At 40.0% G+C, this 19907-nt stretch overlaps 1 protein-coding gene across 1 annotated transcript in view; it reads right to left on the minus strand.

The window, feature by feature from the left end:
- The window catches only part of LOC107597724 (dystonin-like), a 171409-nt gene that overhangs the window by 46581 nt on the left and 104921 nt on the right, over positions 1-19907 (minus strand). The window contains exons 47-62 of the mRNA XM_016288894.1: positions 19402-19635; positions 18950-19234; positions 15147-15695; positions 14641-14817; positions 13504-13627; positions 12724-12932; positions 12071-12388; positions 10803-10969; positions 10335-10491; positions 9418-9544; positions 9247-9303; positions 8887-9122; positions 8499-8628; positions 8063-8262; positions 6069-6564; positions 3921-5389 (exon numbers count right to left, since the gene is read on the minus strand). Coding sequence (XP_016144380.1) covers positions 3921-5389; positions 6069-6564; positions 8063-8262; positions 8499-8628; positions 8887-9122; positions 9247-9303; positions 9418-9544; positions 10335-10491; positions 10803-10969; positions 12071-12388; positions 12724-12932; positions 13504-13627; positions 14641-14817; positions 15147-15695; positions 18950-19234; positions 19402-19635 — 4935 coding nt within the window. The remainder of the gene's footprint in view (positions 1-3920; positions 5390-6068; positions 6565-8062; positions 8263-8498; positions 8629-8886; positions 9123-9246; positions 9304-9417; positions 9545-10334; positions 10492-10802; positions 10970-12070; positions 12389-12723; positions 12933-13503; positions 13628-14640; positions 14818-15146; positions 15696-18949; positions 19235-19401; positions 19636-19907) is intronic.

The following is a 19907-nucleotide window of genomic DNA, read 5'->3' on the forward strand; positions in this document are numbered from 1 at the left end:
TTTTGTTTCTGGTACTTGTCAACTTTACTTGTCATATAATCCCTGGATACAAATCTCACAGTATATATGCTCATTTTTGTTGGGCCCTACATAGGGAACACAAATCTTTGTTAGTCATTGAGCGCCAGCTCAGGTTTTAGTTGAAGTTGGAAATAGTGCACAAGTAAAAACTATATTTTGAGTCCATTACAATGCTATTATCATGTCCATGGACACTGCAGTTAGCATGAAATATTGCAAATATAACACTGAATTTAGCGTTTGAAATATGGCAAATTAAACAATTTATATTAAATATTCATTTTATATACATTTAAAATGCATTAATACAAAATAAAATAATTACATTGCAATTACTTTTTTAATTACATTAATTATATGAAGTATGGTAATTGATATATTTATCATGACGTATTTACGTAACATTATCATATGTAAAACCCCTAATCTAGGTGATTCATGTGTTGTCTTTGGTGACATTTCAGCATTGCTGCTGAGTGTGTAGGGAGTAGTGAACAGCACGTAGGTGTCTGGGAATCACTGTCAGCAAAAAGAGCAACTCGTGAAGCTGGCAGAGGTGAAGAGGTTAAAGACGTGTGGGATTCAAGTTCCAAGTCTCTAATGTCTCTGAGATGTGTTTACTGCTGTTGACGCCACATAGACGTCTCATGAAGCAAATAAAAGGGATTTATCTTTCTATGACGCCATTTATTTGGATGAACCTGACCATTTGCTGTGCTTTACAGCTGCTTGATTTTGGGGCCTCATTTATAAAACAACCAGAATTTCTGTGTAATTTGTTTATGAATGCTTTCCTATGTAAAATGTGACACTTTACGTAAGAATGATTTTACAAACAATTTACACAGGAGTTTGTGGTCCTTGAAGTTTTGACCAACCATTTGCACGTGACAAAAACTTGCAAGCCAGCCTTTTAAATGTGGATGAACAAATTATCGGACCTGATGTTAAATGCAAAAAACCTTTAATTTAAAACCAGACATGATGGGAAACAATTGCTGTTTGTGCACAGAAACAGGGCAGGGATGTTTCCCCATCCGGAAAAAAAAAAACTGTCAACAAAATCTCTCACCATTCACACGAACAATACCCACAGGCACTGAAACGCAGAACTATTATTTAGAAGAGAACAAAGATTTCGTTGAAAAAAAACCCATCTCTGAATATATTCCTCAAGCACTCGAGGGCTGAGATCCTTTGGGCCAAAAACGTTATCTCTCTCTCTTTGTCAACATCCCGTGCAACATGATCGCAATGAAATAACAACTTCATCATAATGCAGCAATGTGCATAAGTTCTAGTGCTGTGCTGGTGGAGGGTTTCAGGTTGCCTCTCGGGCGTTTGTAGGGTGAGTCAGGCTGATGAGTCAGCTCAACACTGGGGGCTTCACAAAGACGCCTTTCCTATCATCACCTATGGAATTACGAACAGCTATGATTCAAGAGCTAGAAATTCCCACAGGTTCGCAGGAGACATTAATGTCATGTCTAAGTAGAAGAAAGACTAAGAAGACTAACAACTCTTCAATTTCCAAACATGTCCTGCAAGTTAATGTGTTGTGGGTTGATTTCCGACATATGGCTTAGGTCCTTACATATTAGGTTTTTGCACAAATGAATCCACTGAATTGAAGAAACAAAAAATAAGGTTAAACAAGCAACTTCATGCATTTATATTCTTAAATGACAGAACCAGACCAGACAAAATAAAGGCAAGAGAAATCTATGCCTGCCTTTGTGTTTCATGATCTGGTTCATTTTGCTGAGTTTAATGGCCGTATCAGTGAGAACAAAGCTGATTTTCCAGCAGCAGCTGATGTAGTCGTGATCACCCATCCAGCCATTGAAAAGAACGAAAAGAATGGGGGAGACCGAACAACAAGGGGCCAAATGATCGACCGAACAGCGGCAGCTGATGCTTTATCATAGCACACGGATGTCCATGTTTGATTCATATGCATGTCCAAATATAGGTTAAGCTTCTTTTAGCTTCAAGCTTTTAAAGGCTTTCTGGACGATGTTTTATCGTAGTTTAAGTCTTGATAATGGTTTTAACCAGGACTGATATTGTAAATATCACAATGTTGGGTTCAGCAGGTTTGTAATAATATACCAATATTATCCATCCTAATATTTCCTTTGATTTCGCTTTAGTAGTAATTAAGACTATAACAAGAACAGAGAAATCTACTTCAAGTCTTCTGTTTATGATAAGTAACACACTGCGTTGCCATAACAAAAGAAAAGAAAGAACATTTTGCTCCGGTATTTGAGGGAATAAGCTACATTTTTGAACAACCATCTGAACAACCCAGAAATTCCTGCAACAGCATACTTTTCCAAATGATGTACCACTTGAAATATGGAGTAAAGAAAGGTCCAAGAATCCAAACTGACCAAGACAAAGATGTAATTTTTGAGAGATTACGTCAACTTCTCTAAAAATATTACAAGTTAAGCTCTATCATTTGCCTCTGTGGCACAAAAGATCATTACAATTCACCCCTCAGTTTGTAAAAACAAACAAAAATCACTATAGTGAGATAAACAGAAATTGTTGTGCAATAATAAATGATTTTCTGTGATAATTAACAGCCAATGATTTACTGTGGTAATGTGACGCTAACAAAAAAGTTATATTTTACTAAACCCAGAACGTTCATTTAAAGGCTTTGATAGAAACATCATAAATATGCATTAAATGCAACTAAAACTAAATTAAATGCTCTAACATAAAAAGGCTGAACAGATTTGTTTATATAGAATAATCAGTTTTCTAATATTTTGCACTTTACCTATAGCGTAACTAAATTCAGAAAAAAAATGAATTAGCTTGCAGCTAAAAAAAAGAGAGCTTAAAAAGCCTATTGTTCGCAGTTGAATGGAGAGGCCAGCTCTAGTATTAGCTAACAGGGCAAGGAGCAGAAGTCAGACCCCATTACCTTTCACTGGGCCGCTATCATACACGGCACCCCACTGGCCCCCAGCTGGCTCACCGCACACTGCAACAATGCCCCATCAGCTGAAGCACTTTTGATAGCGCCAGATGCTCATGGACATACTGAACTGTCTACAGAAAGGTCTAACACGTGGCTAACAGATCAAAACCAACATAACTCATGAGCAAGATCCTCCTGTAAAACTCTGCTGATATTTCAATAAACAGTTGCCCCCTTTTTTAAATGTAATAACTTACATACAATACATTTCATATTTTTTGAAGTGTAATTTCTGTGCTACTAGTGGCACCGTATGTAACTACAGTCTGGTTGGTTGAGTGACCTAACTAGGCCCAACATACAGTAACAACACTGGATCAACCAATGGCGTATGTTTGTCTGAACAATGGACCACTGGGGGAGTAACTAAAAATAGTTTGAAGACAGTCAATATTTTTGACTATTTTTGCGGATGTAAATTAGCAATGTTTACATTCTGTATTTTATACAAATGTTCATTAACATGCATTGTCCCTTACAAAAGAAATAAAATAATAATAATATTTTTGAAACTCTTTTTGGTGCAACTAGTGGTGCATAAATTACACACTTCACCTGTCCAAATAAATTTGGGGGCCACTGTAGAAACAGATCTTGTTCATATTAAAATGCAAAGCTAGCATTTATTTCGTGACCTTTAATGTGTGAGACTACTTCATATTCACTAACTGTAGTGTTACTATTTTTAGTGAAGCCTTTTGAGGATGATGTCATCTGGGAATAAAAAACATGTTCATTTACAGTAATGTTCTCTCAATACTTTTTTTCATTAAACATGAGAAGGACAACTTGCACAGTTCTTACTCGCAGTCTATCAATCCTTTAAAATGCCAGTGACTGCTATGGATCTTCTAGAAGGGGAACAGAACAAGGTGAGACATGTAATGAATCGTAATTTTACCTTGAAGGACTCCAGTTGTTGGTTAATGACTTCTGTTTCCAATCCAACAGACCCTTGGGACTCCTCTTGTTTTTCGGCACTGCTCAGTCTGTGGGTAAACTCCTGCGCCTTGCCGTAGAACTCCTCCAGATGACTGAGGGTCTCCTCAACCTGTTCTCTTCTACCCGTGGCTCGGTCCATCAGCTTTCCACACTGCTTGCCCAGGGTTTCCAAGTCTCTCTTCAGACCCAGGAGATCTGGTGAGGCCTCTGACTCCAGCATCTTCTTGCAACTGTCTCTGCCATTGGCTGTGTTGGTCATCAGATCCTGAAGTCTAGCAATAAATTCTTTGATAGTGCTTTGCTGATCCCCTAAGGTGTCAAGATCCCTGCCTACAGGAGCCATCCCATCAAACTCATCGTCCAGGTCTGTAAAGTTTGCAAACATTTCACGAATACTGTTCTGGAATTGTCCAATGCCCTGGAGTTTGTCCTCCAAGGTGGAGCAAGCATCCTCTACCTTTTTGGTAATTGACATGTGGTCTTTTTCCAAGCTGTCTGCCTGAAGAAGAAGGTCTGTCACACCTTCCACCTCAGAGGCATCTACCACAAGACTTTTTGCAACATTTTTGAGATGCTCAATCTGGTTGTGGACACCCTCTAAGCTGTTCTGCTGAGCGTTCATGTTGGTCAGGTTCTTGTTGCTGTAGGCCTGGACACCCAAAGCCGAATGAGAATCCAGCTGTTTCCTGGCAGCCTCCAGCTGCCCTTTGGCTTCCTTCTGTAAGTCGTTGAACTCTTTTAGCTTCTGTGAGATGTTTTCTAACGATTCTTTTTTGAGCGTTAAATCTTCTGTCAGCTTATCCACTTTTTTACCAATGGCTGCCTTCTCCTCCCTAACCAAATCGTCATCTGAAGTGACTACCTCCAGAAGGCTGTCTGCAGCTGCGTTCATCATCACAACTTGCCCTCTATGCTTCTCAACGTCTTTCTGGATGGCCTTCAACTGCGAGAGGGAGCCCTCGATCTCCACCGAGTTCGCGCTGAGCTTCACATACTTCTCCCTGTCTTCAACCTCTTGCAACCATGAGCTCAGTTTCTCATAGTGTTCTTTGTACTTCAGTGTCCTCTCCAAGGCCCCTTGAAGTTTTTCTGCTTGCTCAGCATTACCTTTCTTCACATCGTCCCAGCTGGACTTTAGAGCAGAGAGCTGTCCCTGAAGGGCCACCTTTTCTGCCCCCTCCGTGCTCTGGAGCAGAGCTTCTCCCTCTTTAATGATGGTGTTATAAGGTTCGTCATGCTCACTAATGGCCTTTTGAGCAGTACTGTTCTCCTTGAGACTCTGTTTTAACTTCTCCGCATTAGCAGAGATGGGATGTGGCTTACACTCCTCCTGCAGAGTCTGATTCAGCCAGGCTTGGAAGTCCTTCGATGTCTGATGGAACTGCTGGGAGCTAGCGAAGGCTGAGTTGAGCTGCTCAATCCGCTTTCCTGGTGGACACAAGGTAAAATATAAGAATGTTAGATAAGAAGTCTCAACAATTATGTAATATTGTGTCCGAGCAGGGCATAAAATGGCAAATCTCAAGCGCCAAGCAATTTTTCTGCTATGACTGACAGCAAAAATGCTATGTGAAGAGCACAACCAATTGGAACTTGACTGATGTTTGCAATGGATCTACAGAATGTGGAGTTTGTGGGGACACCCAGCGCTACGCAACAGAAATAAAATCCAAGTATATCTTGTCATGGTTGGATAATATTTATCACTTGTAACCACTTGACGTGGTTAACAGTTTACACAGTGTTTGTTCTCTATCTTTAGGATATACATTTTAAAAGCGAATAGGAGTGGTTTCAGCATTTTGGAAATATACAGGTATAATCGAGCACAGGTGGACTCTGCTGACTTTTTGCATATTCCACACTGATTTTGGGGGGATCAGTGGAATTGATTTAATCTTACTAAACTGTATTCAACTTAGCTAAGGGTAAAGATTATCAAATTAGGCAAAATACTTGATAAATGAACATGCACAGGTTGAAGGATGTATATGATTTTATGAATAAAGGGCATTTAAATTCTGAATAGGTTTTGGCACAGTTATACGTGTGCAAATAGAAAATCAGGATATTCTGTGATGTTGCAGATAGAAGTAGACTACAATACCTGCTTTGTCCTCAAGTTGTCTAAATGGTTTAGTGATGCCCTCAAGCTGTTTTGTCAAGTCTGCTCTGAGATACTCTTCAGTCACCATGGCAGAGAGCTCAGAGCAGACAGTTTCTGCTTCCTTCAGCTTCTTCTTCTCCTCTCGTAGCTGAGCCAGGATTGTATTAGTGGCTTCAATCTGCTTCTTGACTTCATCAGGTTGGGTGCTGAGGGCCTGTTGGTTATTAAGTTCAGTCTCCAGGCAAGTGGCACTTTTACTAAGGCTTCGCAAGAGCTCCTGGAATTGAGTGGTCTTACTGACAGCCTGCTCAATGAGGGCATGTCTCTGAGACAGCTGACCTGTCAGGGCCTGCCACTTCTGGGAAACAGATGCTAGCTGTTCTTTAACCTGCTCTACGGCAGGATCCTGCTGCTCTGACGCACTAGCGATGGCTGTGGCCGCCTCGGTTAACTTCTCATACTGAGGCTTGTGGCTGTCGAACTCCTTGAGGAGAATCTAATCAAAGAATCAACATATGACATTAAGTAATAGGCATTAAGGGATAATTAATCTTCAGTTGCATAAGAAATAGTACAGCATGTCACTCCATCTTTGTAACATAATAGGATACTTCAGCCACAAAGGAGAAGTCGTCATCATTCCAAACTGGTTTGACTTTCTTCCATGAAACAAGTGTTTACATGAAACAAGCAGCATATTTCATTTTACCAAGGTCTATAAAGCTCCACAAACAACAAAATAGCATGGTAACACTTTAGTTTAAGGACCGATTCTCAATATTAACAAGTTACTTATTAGCATGCATATTATTAGCATAGTGGCTGTTTACTAGTACTTATAAAGCACATATTAATGCCTTGCTCTCCATGACCATATTCTACATCCCTAATCCTACCCCATATCTAAACTTAACCACTACCTTACGAATTATTAATAAGCAGTAATTAGGGGTTTAGTTAGAATTGGACCTTAAAATAAAGTGTGACCAAAAGCACACATGCCCATGTGACCAGTGTACTATATTCCAAGTCTTCTCAAGACATAAGACTGCTTTGATCGAGGATGCACTGAAATATGAATAACTTTTTACTTAAAATCACATCAATGATGCCAAACGCTATTGGTGACTAATCAAGCGTGATGTGCAAACAAGAGCTACTGTACAAATGACTTTCAGAGGAAGACAACTTAATTTTGATGTGTTCCTTATATGGCTTCAAAAAAAAACAGCAAATTTAGTGTGAGAGTCATATGAATTACTCTTATGGTCCTTTTTTATCCTTTTTAATGTTTGGCAGACTCGGATCACATTTGTTGTGTAGAACAGAAAAAGCACAGCAAGAACATTCTTCAAAATATCTTTTCTGTTCCCCAAAAGCAAGTCACATAGATTTGGAACAACATGAAGATGAGAAAATGATGACTCTATTGAATATATTGTGGTGATTCTATAAAGTGTGTATAGATATAGATTTTGCTGTAGCATGTATATTGCAGTATGTAAATAACACAGGACTGCTTAATGTTATTGACATGTTAACGTGATAAAGAAACATGCATGAATGAGAAAATAAAGCACAGGATGTTCTTGATGTTTAAGAGTAAAGCGCAATAAGCCTAGCAAAACAAAACGACAAATAAAAGCCCTCACTGCTCTTGACCGAAGAACTTCAGTAGCTTTAACAATAATGTAATAAAGTCTACGCAGTTCTTTACATTTAGGTATTCAATGTACTGTACATGAACAATTTAAAGCTATTACATTTATATCTTCCTTTATTATAGTTGTCCTATTTTTTGTAATTTGCATCTTATTTTTAATAACAAAACCAACCTTAATGTTAAATATGCTGTTATTGTGAAATAAGATTACTAATTTTTTTTTAAATAAATTTGGAGTGAACTATTCATTTAACATCATATAACCTCTAATATTTGATCATGTATGGCATTAACTCGTTCACATGTATGTTTACAGTGTGACTGCCAGTACCTGGACTTGCTGCTTTTGTGTGTTAAGCATGTTTGGATCCACAGACAGAGGCCCCAGGACGCCCATCATCAACTCCTTCTCCTGCAGCCACTGCGAGAGCTGCGGCTGGGTCGTCTGGAAGAGCTCCAGCATGCGGGACGCCTCCTCCAGGTGCTGTTTCCGGATCTCCATTGTGCCCCTGACCTCCTCCCATCCTGCGTCTGCGTTTGGAGCAGAGTACACATCACTTTATCTCTCCCAGCTTCACTTTAGCTCAGCATTGATTGAGAGTGTGTGGAGGAGGCCAGACTCCTCCACTATCAGCTTGAGCTTTCACAGGAGCTTCACTTCAGCTTACAGTTGGTGCAGAAGATAAGTGTGTGAATTTGCAGCTGGCCATCCACACAGATGAGCAGATAAAAGTAGATGAATGGTTTTGGATGTGATGCATGCATACCTATCTGTGCCAGCATGTGCTTCCACTGTTCTGCCTCGGGTGAATCAGGGTGTTCCTCGATTAAGCCGAGCAGATTCTCCCTGAGCTGCTGAAGCTGCACTTGCTTTAGTTTCATATTATCTTCAAAGACCTGCAAGACAGACATAATAATCAGCTATTTCAGTGTTTATAGCTTAAAGAATGGTCTTACAATGACATACTGTCAAGGTTTCCATGTACAATTTATTGGAAGGCTGACATAGAATGTGTGCACTGTTTTCAGACTTTCTGCAGTGATTGTTTAAGAAAATTTTGGAAATTATGTGGAATAGCCTGAAATATGGCATTATACTCCCAGAACAACCTGGCAACCACCTACAAATAATCCACAGTAATGTATTTAATGTACCTTCTGTTGCTCTATCTGTGATTTTACTGTGTCTTTCCCAGAAGGATGGTTGCTCAATGATGTTGCCGTTTTCTTTGTGTCTTCCATCCACTGACGTAAAGACTCAGCCTGATCATGGACACCTTGAACTCTCTTTAACAAAGCACCGAGCTCGGAGGACCTGGCCTTCAGGAGTTCCCCCAGATGTTCGTAATTGTTGTTAATGTAGGACATGTTCTGCTGTACCAGCATCAACTCTAATGGCAAATAAAGTATACGCTCATTGTTTTACAAAAATAGACAGCATAGTATACATTTAAATTGGCCATAATATTAGTTATTGGACACAGCAAAAAATGCATCACTAGTATGAACTTTCACCTTGGTTTGTCAGATAGGAATGGCTGCCTGGACCAGAACCGTTATTGACAGCTGATCCTAAAGAAAGAGAGAGAGAGAGAGAAACTCTGTTTGCTTTTACGCTAGGTGGAATTAATGAGCAATCACGTAGAATTGAGACATGTGAAATCTTAAAATATTCCTGGGCAATACCTGAGTTGTGACGTATCTTGGCTTTGGCCGGTGTTGTCAAAACACTGATTAGGCTACATAGAGCAGGTCCTTTGCTATTTATATCCTGGACTGCAGGAGCTTTGGAAGTCCAATCGCCCAATAAGCCCTGCAGACAACACAAAAAGACCAGAAAATGTCATTTGAAAACTTTAAAATCTATATAGAGTTAAGAGACATTTAGACATTTTCATCATTTTCTGTTGACATCTAGAACATGACACACGCATTCTTGAATAGTGAGCACTGAGATTCTGGAGAAAGCTGGAGAAACACTTCCTGGGAGTGTATATTCTCCTTATACAGGGGATTCTTCAAATAAACATGTCAGTTCCTTAAGAGGATTCTATGAAGGATGGAAATAGATTTAAAAATTCTTAATCTTTGTTTCTTTTGAGTCTTTAATAACTCTCCCCCCCCCCCCCCCCCCCCCCACCCCTTTCTTCTCCACCGTTCTTGCACCCCCCTCTGCACCAGAGGTTAGTGCATGACCCCACCCATTCTGATCCCCAGTGCTGATCAGTGTGATAGAATGTTTGCTAGAATTATTCTATTTTGGGCTTCTTTCCCACACAAACAGTTCTTCTATTATAATTTCACAAACAGTGCTAAAATGCAATGCTTTGCCATTTTTCTTCTTTTTTATATCAAATATGTCACAACGCTAGAAACAATGCTGTTGTTACCATTATTTTACAAAACAATTATTAAAAATTTCTATCAACAAAAATTAACAAATAGGTTTTAAATGGTTAAAAGTGCCTCTAACTGAAGAGTCAGCCATGCTCAGTGAGATGTGTGTCTTCTTTTAGTTATTTTCTGTTCATTTACATCATCGTTCTGTCCTGAAGGTTTTGTGGTCCCACAATAAGAGGTGAAAAGTTAAGTCCATCACTCACATTGACTTTCTGCAGGTCTGTTCCCAGGCCCTGTTCACTGCAGTTGGGCTGAAGCACTGGCACTTGCTCTTTTGTCTCCTCCAGCCATTTCATTAACACCCCTGCGGCAGCTTTGAACTCCTGCAGCTGCTTCTGGCAGGATGAAACCTCCTCTTTTCTGCAATACACACGCATTGCATATGCATATCGAGTTTTATTGAATAGTTTGACATCTGGCAAAAGCATAAATAATAACATTACATTTCTTGTAATACTGTTCCATTATAGCACATGGTTTTAATTCTATAACAGTTCTAGCGTCACTTTATCCAATTAAATAAATAACAGGGACATATGTCAGAGCCTAGAGAAGTATAAAAAATAATGGGACACATTGGAATAAGACAATATCATAATTTGAGGCATAGTCTGTGTTTTTATTCTAAGTATTGTTTTTATGCTAAGTGCTGTTACTTAATAATCACTTACTTCTCAGTAATTGTCTCCTTCAAAGCATTAAAGTTGTCAGAGATGTTCTGCATCTTGCTCTGAAGAAGAGCTGTGCTTCCTTCTGGACCCAGCTTGCCGAGTTCCTCAGTCAGTTTCTGGAGCGTTTCCATATCCTTTGCGTGCTCGGCTAACTCTGCATTTGTGTCCTACAAATAAAGATTTGATTAAAACTTCAAAATGCGAAACATAAACAGATAACTGAACATAGACAGGTTATCTCTGTTCCTGTCTCGCTGTCCATCCCGTTTTTTAATAATGAAACAATTCACAGTCATGATTTTTATGGATTTGCTATTGCTATTCATTGGCAGATGGTATTATATGGATATTTTCATGCTAGAACATTACATTGGACAAAAAAAAGAAAAATTGTATTCACCTTAAAGGGTTAGTTCACCCAAAATGAAAATTCTGTCATTAATTACTCCCCCTCATGTTGTTCCAAACCCGTAAGACCTTCGTTCATCTTCGGAACACAGTTTAAGATATTTTTGATGAAATATGAGTGCTCTCTGACCCTCCCATAGACAGCAAGGTAACTACCACGTTCAAGGTGCAGAAATGTACCACGATGATCGACAAAGTAGCCCGCGTGACATCAGTGGTTCAACTGTAAAGTTACGAAGCTACGAGAATATTTTTTTGCACAAAGAAAACAAAAATAACAACTTTATTCCACATTTTCGTCTCTACTCTGTCACTTGTGGACGCACGCTCACGACAGTATCATGACGCGAGCGTGTGGCGGCGCTGACCCGGATCTGGGTCAGTAACTTTACAGTTGAACCCCTGATGACACACGGACTACTTTGTCGATCATCTTGGTACTTTTCTGCACCTTGAACGTGGTAGTTACCTTGCTGTCTATGGGAGGGTCAGAGAGCACTCATATTTCATCAAAAATATCTTAAACTGTGTTCCGAAGATGAACGAAGGTCTTACGGGTTTGGAACAGCACGAGAGTGAGTAATTAATGACAGAATTTTCATTTTGGGTGAACTACCCCTTTAAAATGAGTTATCAGTATCTTTAGTCTGTATTCTTAGAAGAGAAAGTCTGTACTTCTTAGTGTTTATATCCAATATAGGACAATTTTGTCAGCTTTTTGGAGGACTCATAGGGCATTCAGTATAGATTTTGACCTCAAAGCTAATTGACATGAACCAAAGCCATAAAACTCCAATCAAAATATGTAGTTCACTGGGTTTAGGAAGAGTGCAGTCACGTTTAGTGAGTGAGCAGCATACCTGGACGAGCTGGGAGAGCTCAGCGACGTTCTTTCCTGGCCCGTCTGTCTCGGAGAGAGCCTGTGAGCTCTTCAGTACAAACTGCTGCACCTTCTCAGATGTCTTTTCAAACTGCTCCACCTTGTCTCTGAGCTCCTCCATCTGAGCCACCTTCTGCTTGTGCTGCTCAGAGGCGTCAGTAAACCGCTGGGACAAGCCCTCCATCTTAGCCTGCAGGAGTACGGCAGCGGCCGGCTCAGCGCTCTCCACAAACTTCTTCACCTTTGCCTTCATGGCCAAGATGCTGCTCTGCCTGCTGGACATGTCCTGCTCCAGAGCCTGAAAGAAACGGACGTAAACCTTTTTTGTTCAAATGAAATATTTAGTTCAATATTTTTTTTAATGAACAGGGGCAGTTTTGAATACAGGTTGTCTTTAAGTTCTTTTTTTAAACGGATACAATGGAACTGAATGGGATCCAAAATAGTTTGGTTACCAACACTCTTCACAAAATCGTTTTATGTTCAGGTTCCAAACAGGTTTGGGTATCAACACGAGGCGGTATCTTCATTTTTGGGTGGACTATCTCTTTAATTACACAGTTTTGTCTGGTATGCTTATGCTATGTGGTTGCATATTAGCTTTCTTTGGATGACAGGTCAAAGGTCACATACTGCCTCTTTGCTAAGAGCATCTGCAATAGAGCTGGAGTCCAGCGGCACTTTTGGCATCTCCTTCACGCTCTCTTCCACCTTCTCCATCCAGGACATCATCTCATCCAGGCCGTCCTGAACACTCAGAGAGCGCGTCAGAGTCACCTGCAGCTTCTCATTGCGGTCACTCACTGACTTCGACAGGTTGTCGTATCTCTCTATGATGTCATCTACAAACAGAAACTTATTCAAGTTTTTCTTCCCAAAATCGTAGTGTGTGTTATGCCTGTTTCACACCGTAAGCTTGAGCTTCGCGTCAGCTTCATGTCAGCATAGCTGCAGACTCGTGAGAGTATTCACACTGGAAGCGTTTGTACAGCGTCACAGCAGCGGCTCCAAAGCTACATATTTCTTTACAAAGACAACTAGTGTTCTTGTTTTTAGAAGTTGGTCATTTATAAACTTGCTTATTCTGTGCATTCTGTGCATTTTTATCACTTTTTGTGGGAAATCATATTTATTTTGTCCATCAAAAGTGTGTCAATCAAGCATCAATTCACTGCTGCTCACTCCTGCTTGATGCTCACTTGTTGCTCCTGCTCCCGGTGTGAGTGCACTCATTTGTTAACATGCATGCCAAAAGAATATGTGCCGCTCATGCTTGCGGTGTAAAACCGGCCTTATACTGTGTTTAATTTATAATACATTTTTATCCTAAAATAGGCTTTTTTTTCAGAAGTGCTATTCTTCTGGTGTGAAATGTGACCCAGGCATGTTTTTGTGAGACTGAATTTGACTCACCCACTGTCTCCTGAATCTCCTCTGGATGGGACAGCAGGTCTCCCTCTGCGCTGATCAAAGCATCAGCTGTTTTTCTCAGCGAATCCACCGCAGCCTGACGGGACGTTGTTTGCCCTTGAAGACTCTGGAACAGACCAATGCTTACTACAGTTCACTAATAGAAGTGCAGCCTACTGACTGATTATCTTAAAAGCACAACATCGTTGGTGTGTGATCTATATCCATATCAATACGCCATATGACACAGTGACATTAAAAAAGCTGAGTTGTTTAGCATAAGGACATATATAGCTGTACTATACATCTCTAGAGAACAGTAATGCAGCATGAATATATTTCCCCTGTGTGTATCTGATCTGACTGCTGCTGAGCTGAATCTGCTCAGAGTGCATCATGGGAGAAGTAATCTATTTAAGTGTGATTAGCATTGTCTGCATCTGTATACACTTTTGCAAGAGCAACTAGCTATAATACCCCACAAGCAAATTAAATCTGAGCTACTGTAAGTTATTTGTGCTGGGGCAGGCTTTAAGGGCTATAAATACACTGAAAAAAGTGAAATTTGTAATTGTATTTGAAATAGAATTGTAAAAACATCAAAATAAACATTAAGGTCTTTCAAAGCTGTCTTTGTTTATAGTAAGTAAACTAATTTAAACAGACTACCATTTTTTAAAAGTGAAAATAATACTTTCATAGCTAGTTCAGCTTTTTTATGGTGAAATTAAATTGCACACACACACACACACACACATATATATATATATATATATATATATATATATATACTGACCAACATTAAGTAACTTTCTGACTTGTGTCTAACAAAAAACAAGTTTTTTTCTTTTGCAGTGAGAGTTTGTGCTATCATGAGTTTCAGATGTATGTAGTGGCATTGTTATATTTGATTATATTTAATATTAAAATTCCATGTGATCATTCAAATGAGAATGAGAATTACATTGTTTGTATACAACATATCGATTGTTTGCCATTTGGTAAATGTTAACCAGGAAATAAACAGAAACAAAGAACGCACAAAGATCTCTGGCAGATCTCCGCTGTTTGGACACATAGAGTTACATTATAATTGCGTCATAATTCTGTGAACTGAATATAATGATATAATGCTCATGCCTTGGTCTCCTCCAGCTGTCTCTGTAGGGTTTGTGGGTCTCCAGCAATGGGCTCCGACTGCTGCCTTCTGGACTCTTCCTCAGAGACATTCAGCCACTTCACCAGAGCACCACTGGCATCTTCATACTTCTTGTACTTGTCCACCACGTCTTTCAGGTTATTTCCCAGCTGATTACACTGAAACGCGTCAGAAATATGCTTTTTCAGTGTATCATTTCAAACGATTAGTTTCATTTTTCATTATTTATATAAACGACTGAAGGGATCAATAATGTCATAACAGACCTGCTCAATACTGTTTGAATGTTTGCTGAATTTAGAGGCAAATGCTGCCATCTATTGGTTGCAATCATAAAGGGCTTCATTTCCCATCCAGCAAACTCTTGTTTAATTTTTTAAAGCAAAACTGAATTTCTTATTTCTTTCTTTTTGTTTTTGCAGTGACCTCTAGGATTGGAAGATTCTGACACGGATTCTACATAAAGACCAAAAAACAGGAAAATTACCTGCGTATGCAAGGCTTTGTAGCGACTGGCGGCAGAATCCAGCCTTTCTTTCACTGCAGCACAAGTCCCGGACATTTCAACCACTGGCAGGCCGCCAGCTCCCCCAGATTCACTACAATCACAGGCCTTCGCTGCGTCCAGCACCTTCTGACCGGAGATGGTAATGAAACGCAGGTCTCCTTTATGAGAGATGACGTCCTCAGAGAAACTCTTCTGTCTCTGTAGATTGTTACTCAGAGTGTCCAGAGCAGCAGCGGGCGCACCGAGCTCCTCCATCTCCCCTGTGGCCTGCTGTAGCCACGTCTCAAACTCCTCACAGTCCCCCTTGAACTTCTGAAGCTCCTCCTGGACAGTCTGGACCTGCTTCATCTGCTGCTCGGCCTGCGTGAGGGAGGCCTTGTAGCGACCCTCCAGCTCTTTAATGTCCCTCTGTAACTTGTCTTTTTCAGCGGGTGACAGGACTTGAGCCTGTTTGTCGAGTAACGCTTGTGCTGATTGTGTGGCGATGATCAGATCCTGCTGTTGAGACAAGATCTCCTGGTGGTGGGCCTGTGGAGATGGGGAATTGAGAGCTTAGTAATCTGAATTAGTTTTAACCACCTGAATCTCATTTACACTGTTAACAAGTCACCATTTAATTAAATATTATGGGTCTACAGATCATGAATGCACCAATATAAACAAATGATCTTATGGTGAATATAATTGCTTAGCCCTTGTTTTTAAATGTAGTTTGAGTGACGAATGGAGCTCAAGCGTAGTTCAGGCAGACCACACAGGACAGCTTTCAATCAGATGAAAGGATTTGTTCCTCACATGAATTTCACTTGATTCAGGTTCATGATCTTGAACTCACAATTGACCGCATCGACCAGTATAAAAGCGGCTTGATTTGGAAGTGGCTTCAGAACAATTCAGTCGAGATCAGCCCTCCCTACATGAAGGAGTGTGACGTCAGTAAGATCAAGCATCTTCATCACATCTGGATATTCTTCACTCTCCATTCATCTGAATGTGTCTTCATAAGCTAAGCTAAGTTTTCCTTTTATGCTCATACTTAAAAGTTAACAGGTTATTGGCAACGTGCTTGTTACTAAGTCATTATTGGAGCATATACTGTTTTATCATTGTTCTCGTTGTTTGGCTACGCTGCTTTTTGTGTATTATTGGAAACATACTTGTTGCTCAGGTTTTTGGGTATTGCCAATAGCCTGCAGTTAAGGAGACAACAATCTTCATTTAAGCTAACCGTTATACTCTATTTTGTTGGGGGGATAATAATTGAGCATAATTTTTTCCTCTCGTGGACTATTCAAAATTTTGTCTGTTGTACATCCGTTTTATGTTAGTATCCTCACCAATCGCCTTACCAGAGAACAGCATTCTTGATTATAATTGAAATATGCTTCCTCTGCTGTGCTGAGACAAGAGAGCATCCACAAAAGTTAAGATTGGACAGAGAATCAGTAGGGCCTTGACAAAGACTGGTCCATGAGAGTTGGAGGTGCACAGACCAATGTTCCACTGATGGTTGGAGGACAGCTGATTGAGCTGCGGCTCCATGATTGATCTTGGAATTGAACATACTACGTCATTGTGTTGGGGCATTCAAACCTCAGTGAGGTTTTTTTTGTGGGCAGCTCAGAATATGAAGCCTTCAGAGTGAAGCCTGCTGCCAAAATAATGTTCAGGACTTCTACAATAATCTTAATCAAACAGAGTGGTCCTGAATGAAATGTAGTTTGAGTGACGAATGGAGCTCAAGCGTAATTCAGGCAGACCACGGCGTGACAGCCAGCATCAGCTGATGCGCAGCTGATTGTAACTCCTCCCACTACAATTAAATATGATATATAAATTCATCCATACTCACACTTGCCTTAGTCTGTCGCACAGACATGCGCTTACCCTCCTCCATCCCCAGTTCCTCCTTATACAGGCACACTAGACAATTTTAAGGCCGATTTTAAGCCCGATTTGCATCCCCTAACGATCGGGGGTGTGGCCTGATTCGCGGCTTGTCGCAAACAATTTTTTGTCCAAAAAAATCCTATAGTGTGTGGTGTCATTACGATTATTTATCTGCTCCCGATCGAGACGGAGCATCCCGAACTCAAATCATAAATATCAAACATGTTTGTCACTGAAAATCACTGATACTTGGCAGCCACAAACATGTCATGAAAGCAGAGAAAACATCACCCATATTCTTTATTATACTTTGTTTTTCACTGTGAAACAGAACGCGCACCAGGAGAGCCAGCTGACAACGTAGATTGTCCTCTATTTGTTTTTCTTCTCAAGTCACGTTTGATCTCGCGAGTGTCTGTGAGAGCACGTGTCACTGTGAAATCGTTCCTACAATCAACAAGTGCGTGGTCTCGTGGTCTGGTCGAATCATCTAGTGTGTGCGTTCAGAGGATTATAAGGCTAAAAATCGGTTGAACTGTCTTCATGTCTGTGGTCTCCATTGGTTTTAAAATCATTTAAGATTTGAAAATCATCTAGTGTGCGGCCAGCCTTAGCAAGACGTCTTGTCCACGGAAATCAGCTAATCATTGCTTAATCTTGTCCATTATCATTTACGAACCTGTATCACTTTTGCATGGAATTTTATATCTGTTGCATATTAAAAATTCTGGTAATTGCATTAGGCTTCCGGGATTTCCAACCTCAGTGAGGTTTGCTCGTGGACAGATCAGAATCTGAACCCTTCAGAGTGAAGCCTGCTGCCAAAATAATGTTCAGGACCTCTAAAATAATCTTAATCAAACAGAGTGGTACTGACTGAACTAATAGTGTGATGACAATCATGATATTTACAGCTACCGAGGTGCTTGAAAGTTTAAAATTTTCTATATTTCTGCGTAAGTATGACCTCCAAAAACTGACCCAATCATATTTTCACACAAGTCCTGAACGTAGACAAAGAGAACCCAATCAAACAAATGAGACCAAAATATTGGAGGAAATCTCACTCCAAAAGAAAGAAGCGACGCAAGAAGATGGCCAAATTAACTTCATTCCCACCTAATGCAGAAAATTACATGACATCGTTGTCTTATGCCATTTTACGTAAGAAGTGTAATAGTCTGCCAGGTTGCAAAGGAACCCAGGGGAACTTCTAAGCAAATAAAGGCCTCTCTCACGTTGGCTAATGTTCATGTTCATGAGTCCACCATCAGGGAGAACACTGAACAACCATGGTGTGCATGGTAGAGTTGCAAGGAGAAAGTCACTGCTGTTCAAAAAGAACATTGCTGCCCATCTGCAGTTTGCTAAAGATCATGTAGATAAGTCAGAGAGATATCTGAGAAATGTTTTGTGGTTGGATGAGACAAAAATAGAACATTTTGGTTTAAATGAGAAGAGTTATGATTGAAGAAAGGAAAACACTGCATTCCAGCATAAGAACCTTATCCTATCTGTGAAACATAATGGTGGCAGTATCATGATTCAGGCCTGTTTGCTGCATCTTGGCCAGGATGGCTTGCCATCATTGATGGAAGAATGAATTCTGGATTATACCAGCAAATTCGGAAGGAAAATGTCAGGACATCTGTCCATGAACTGAATCTCAAGAGAAAGTGGGTCATGCAGCAAGACAATAACCCTAAGAACACAAGTCGTTCTAACAAAGCATGGTTAAAGTTAATGTTTTGGAATGTCCAAGTCAAAGTCCAGACCTTAACCCATTTAAAATGTTGTGAATCAATGTTTTGGGTCATATTTATGCAGAAATATAGAAAATTCGAAAGGGTTCACAAACTTTCAAGCACCAATGTATATACTCAAGTACTTACTTGAACCCTGTTAAACTGCTGGTCCAGGTCCAGGTTTATACAGTCTTGTTTTTCACCAGTACGCAGACTTGTGTTGTCTGTAGTATCTAATGCATTTCCATTAGGATCATCTTCCTCTCCAATTATTCTCTTCACTGATGTGTTCTCAGGCATGTTTCCATTCCGTTTAACCATCTGGTCCTTTTGTATTCCACCCATTTCTTTCTCTTTCCCAACGTTAGAGATCCAGTCTAGAAGACCCTCAATCTTAGTTTTGCTCTCTTCAAGTTGTTCAACAGCTGCTACCTGTATTGTTGCACATAAAATAGCTCTGGTTTACTGAAAATCACAGAAAATCCAAAGATACATTTGAGAGCCATCACAAACAAAATGCAATAGAGAAAGTGACTAAATTCAATCTGCTGAAATCTTTTGGTTGAATAGTGTTTGTGAAAGTGTTTTTCCCCTCTAACCGTCTCAGTCTCCTGCTTGATAGCACTGGTCAAAACCGTCTCTAGATCTTTCCTTGACTCTTCTGCCCTCTGGTTAAGCATGTTCACTTTGCTCTTCAATTCCTCCAGTTTGTTTTCAAGAGCTGATATTTGCTCTGGAGTGAGTTTGCTACGATTCTCCTCCAGAAACTTCTTTGTGCTACTGATGACTTCATTGAGAGCACTGGCATTAGCTTGCAGGTCTTTCTGTAGAGCCTGAGAGAGACCAACATACACACACACACACACACATAATTAATTGCAACAAGCCACATAAGGCCATGCATTACAGTAATTTTACCACAGGTAAGGGTTAGGGGTGTTCCTATGCATGCAAACCACGGTAAAATCACTGAAACTTGCAGACATGAGTGGCTAATCGATTATGTGGAATAATATGAAAAATACAACAGTTGCATATATTATTAATTATTACGGAAATAAACAACTATTCCAGAAAATAATGTAGTTCATTATCTTAAATATAG

This window comes from Sinocyclocheilus grahami, unplaced genomic scaffold, assembly GCF_001515645.1.
Source record: "Sinocyclocheilus grahami isolate Dianchi unplaced genomic scaffold, SAMN03320097.WGS_v1.1 scaffold235.1, whole genome shotgun sequence".
Classification (NCBI taxonomy): Eukaryota; Metazoa; Chordata; class Actinopteri; order Cypriniformes; family Cyprinidae; genus Sinocyclocheilus; species Sinocyclocheilus grahami.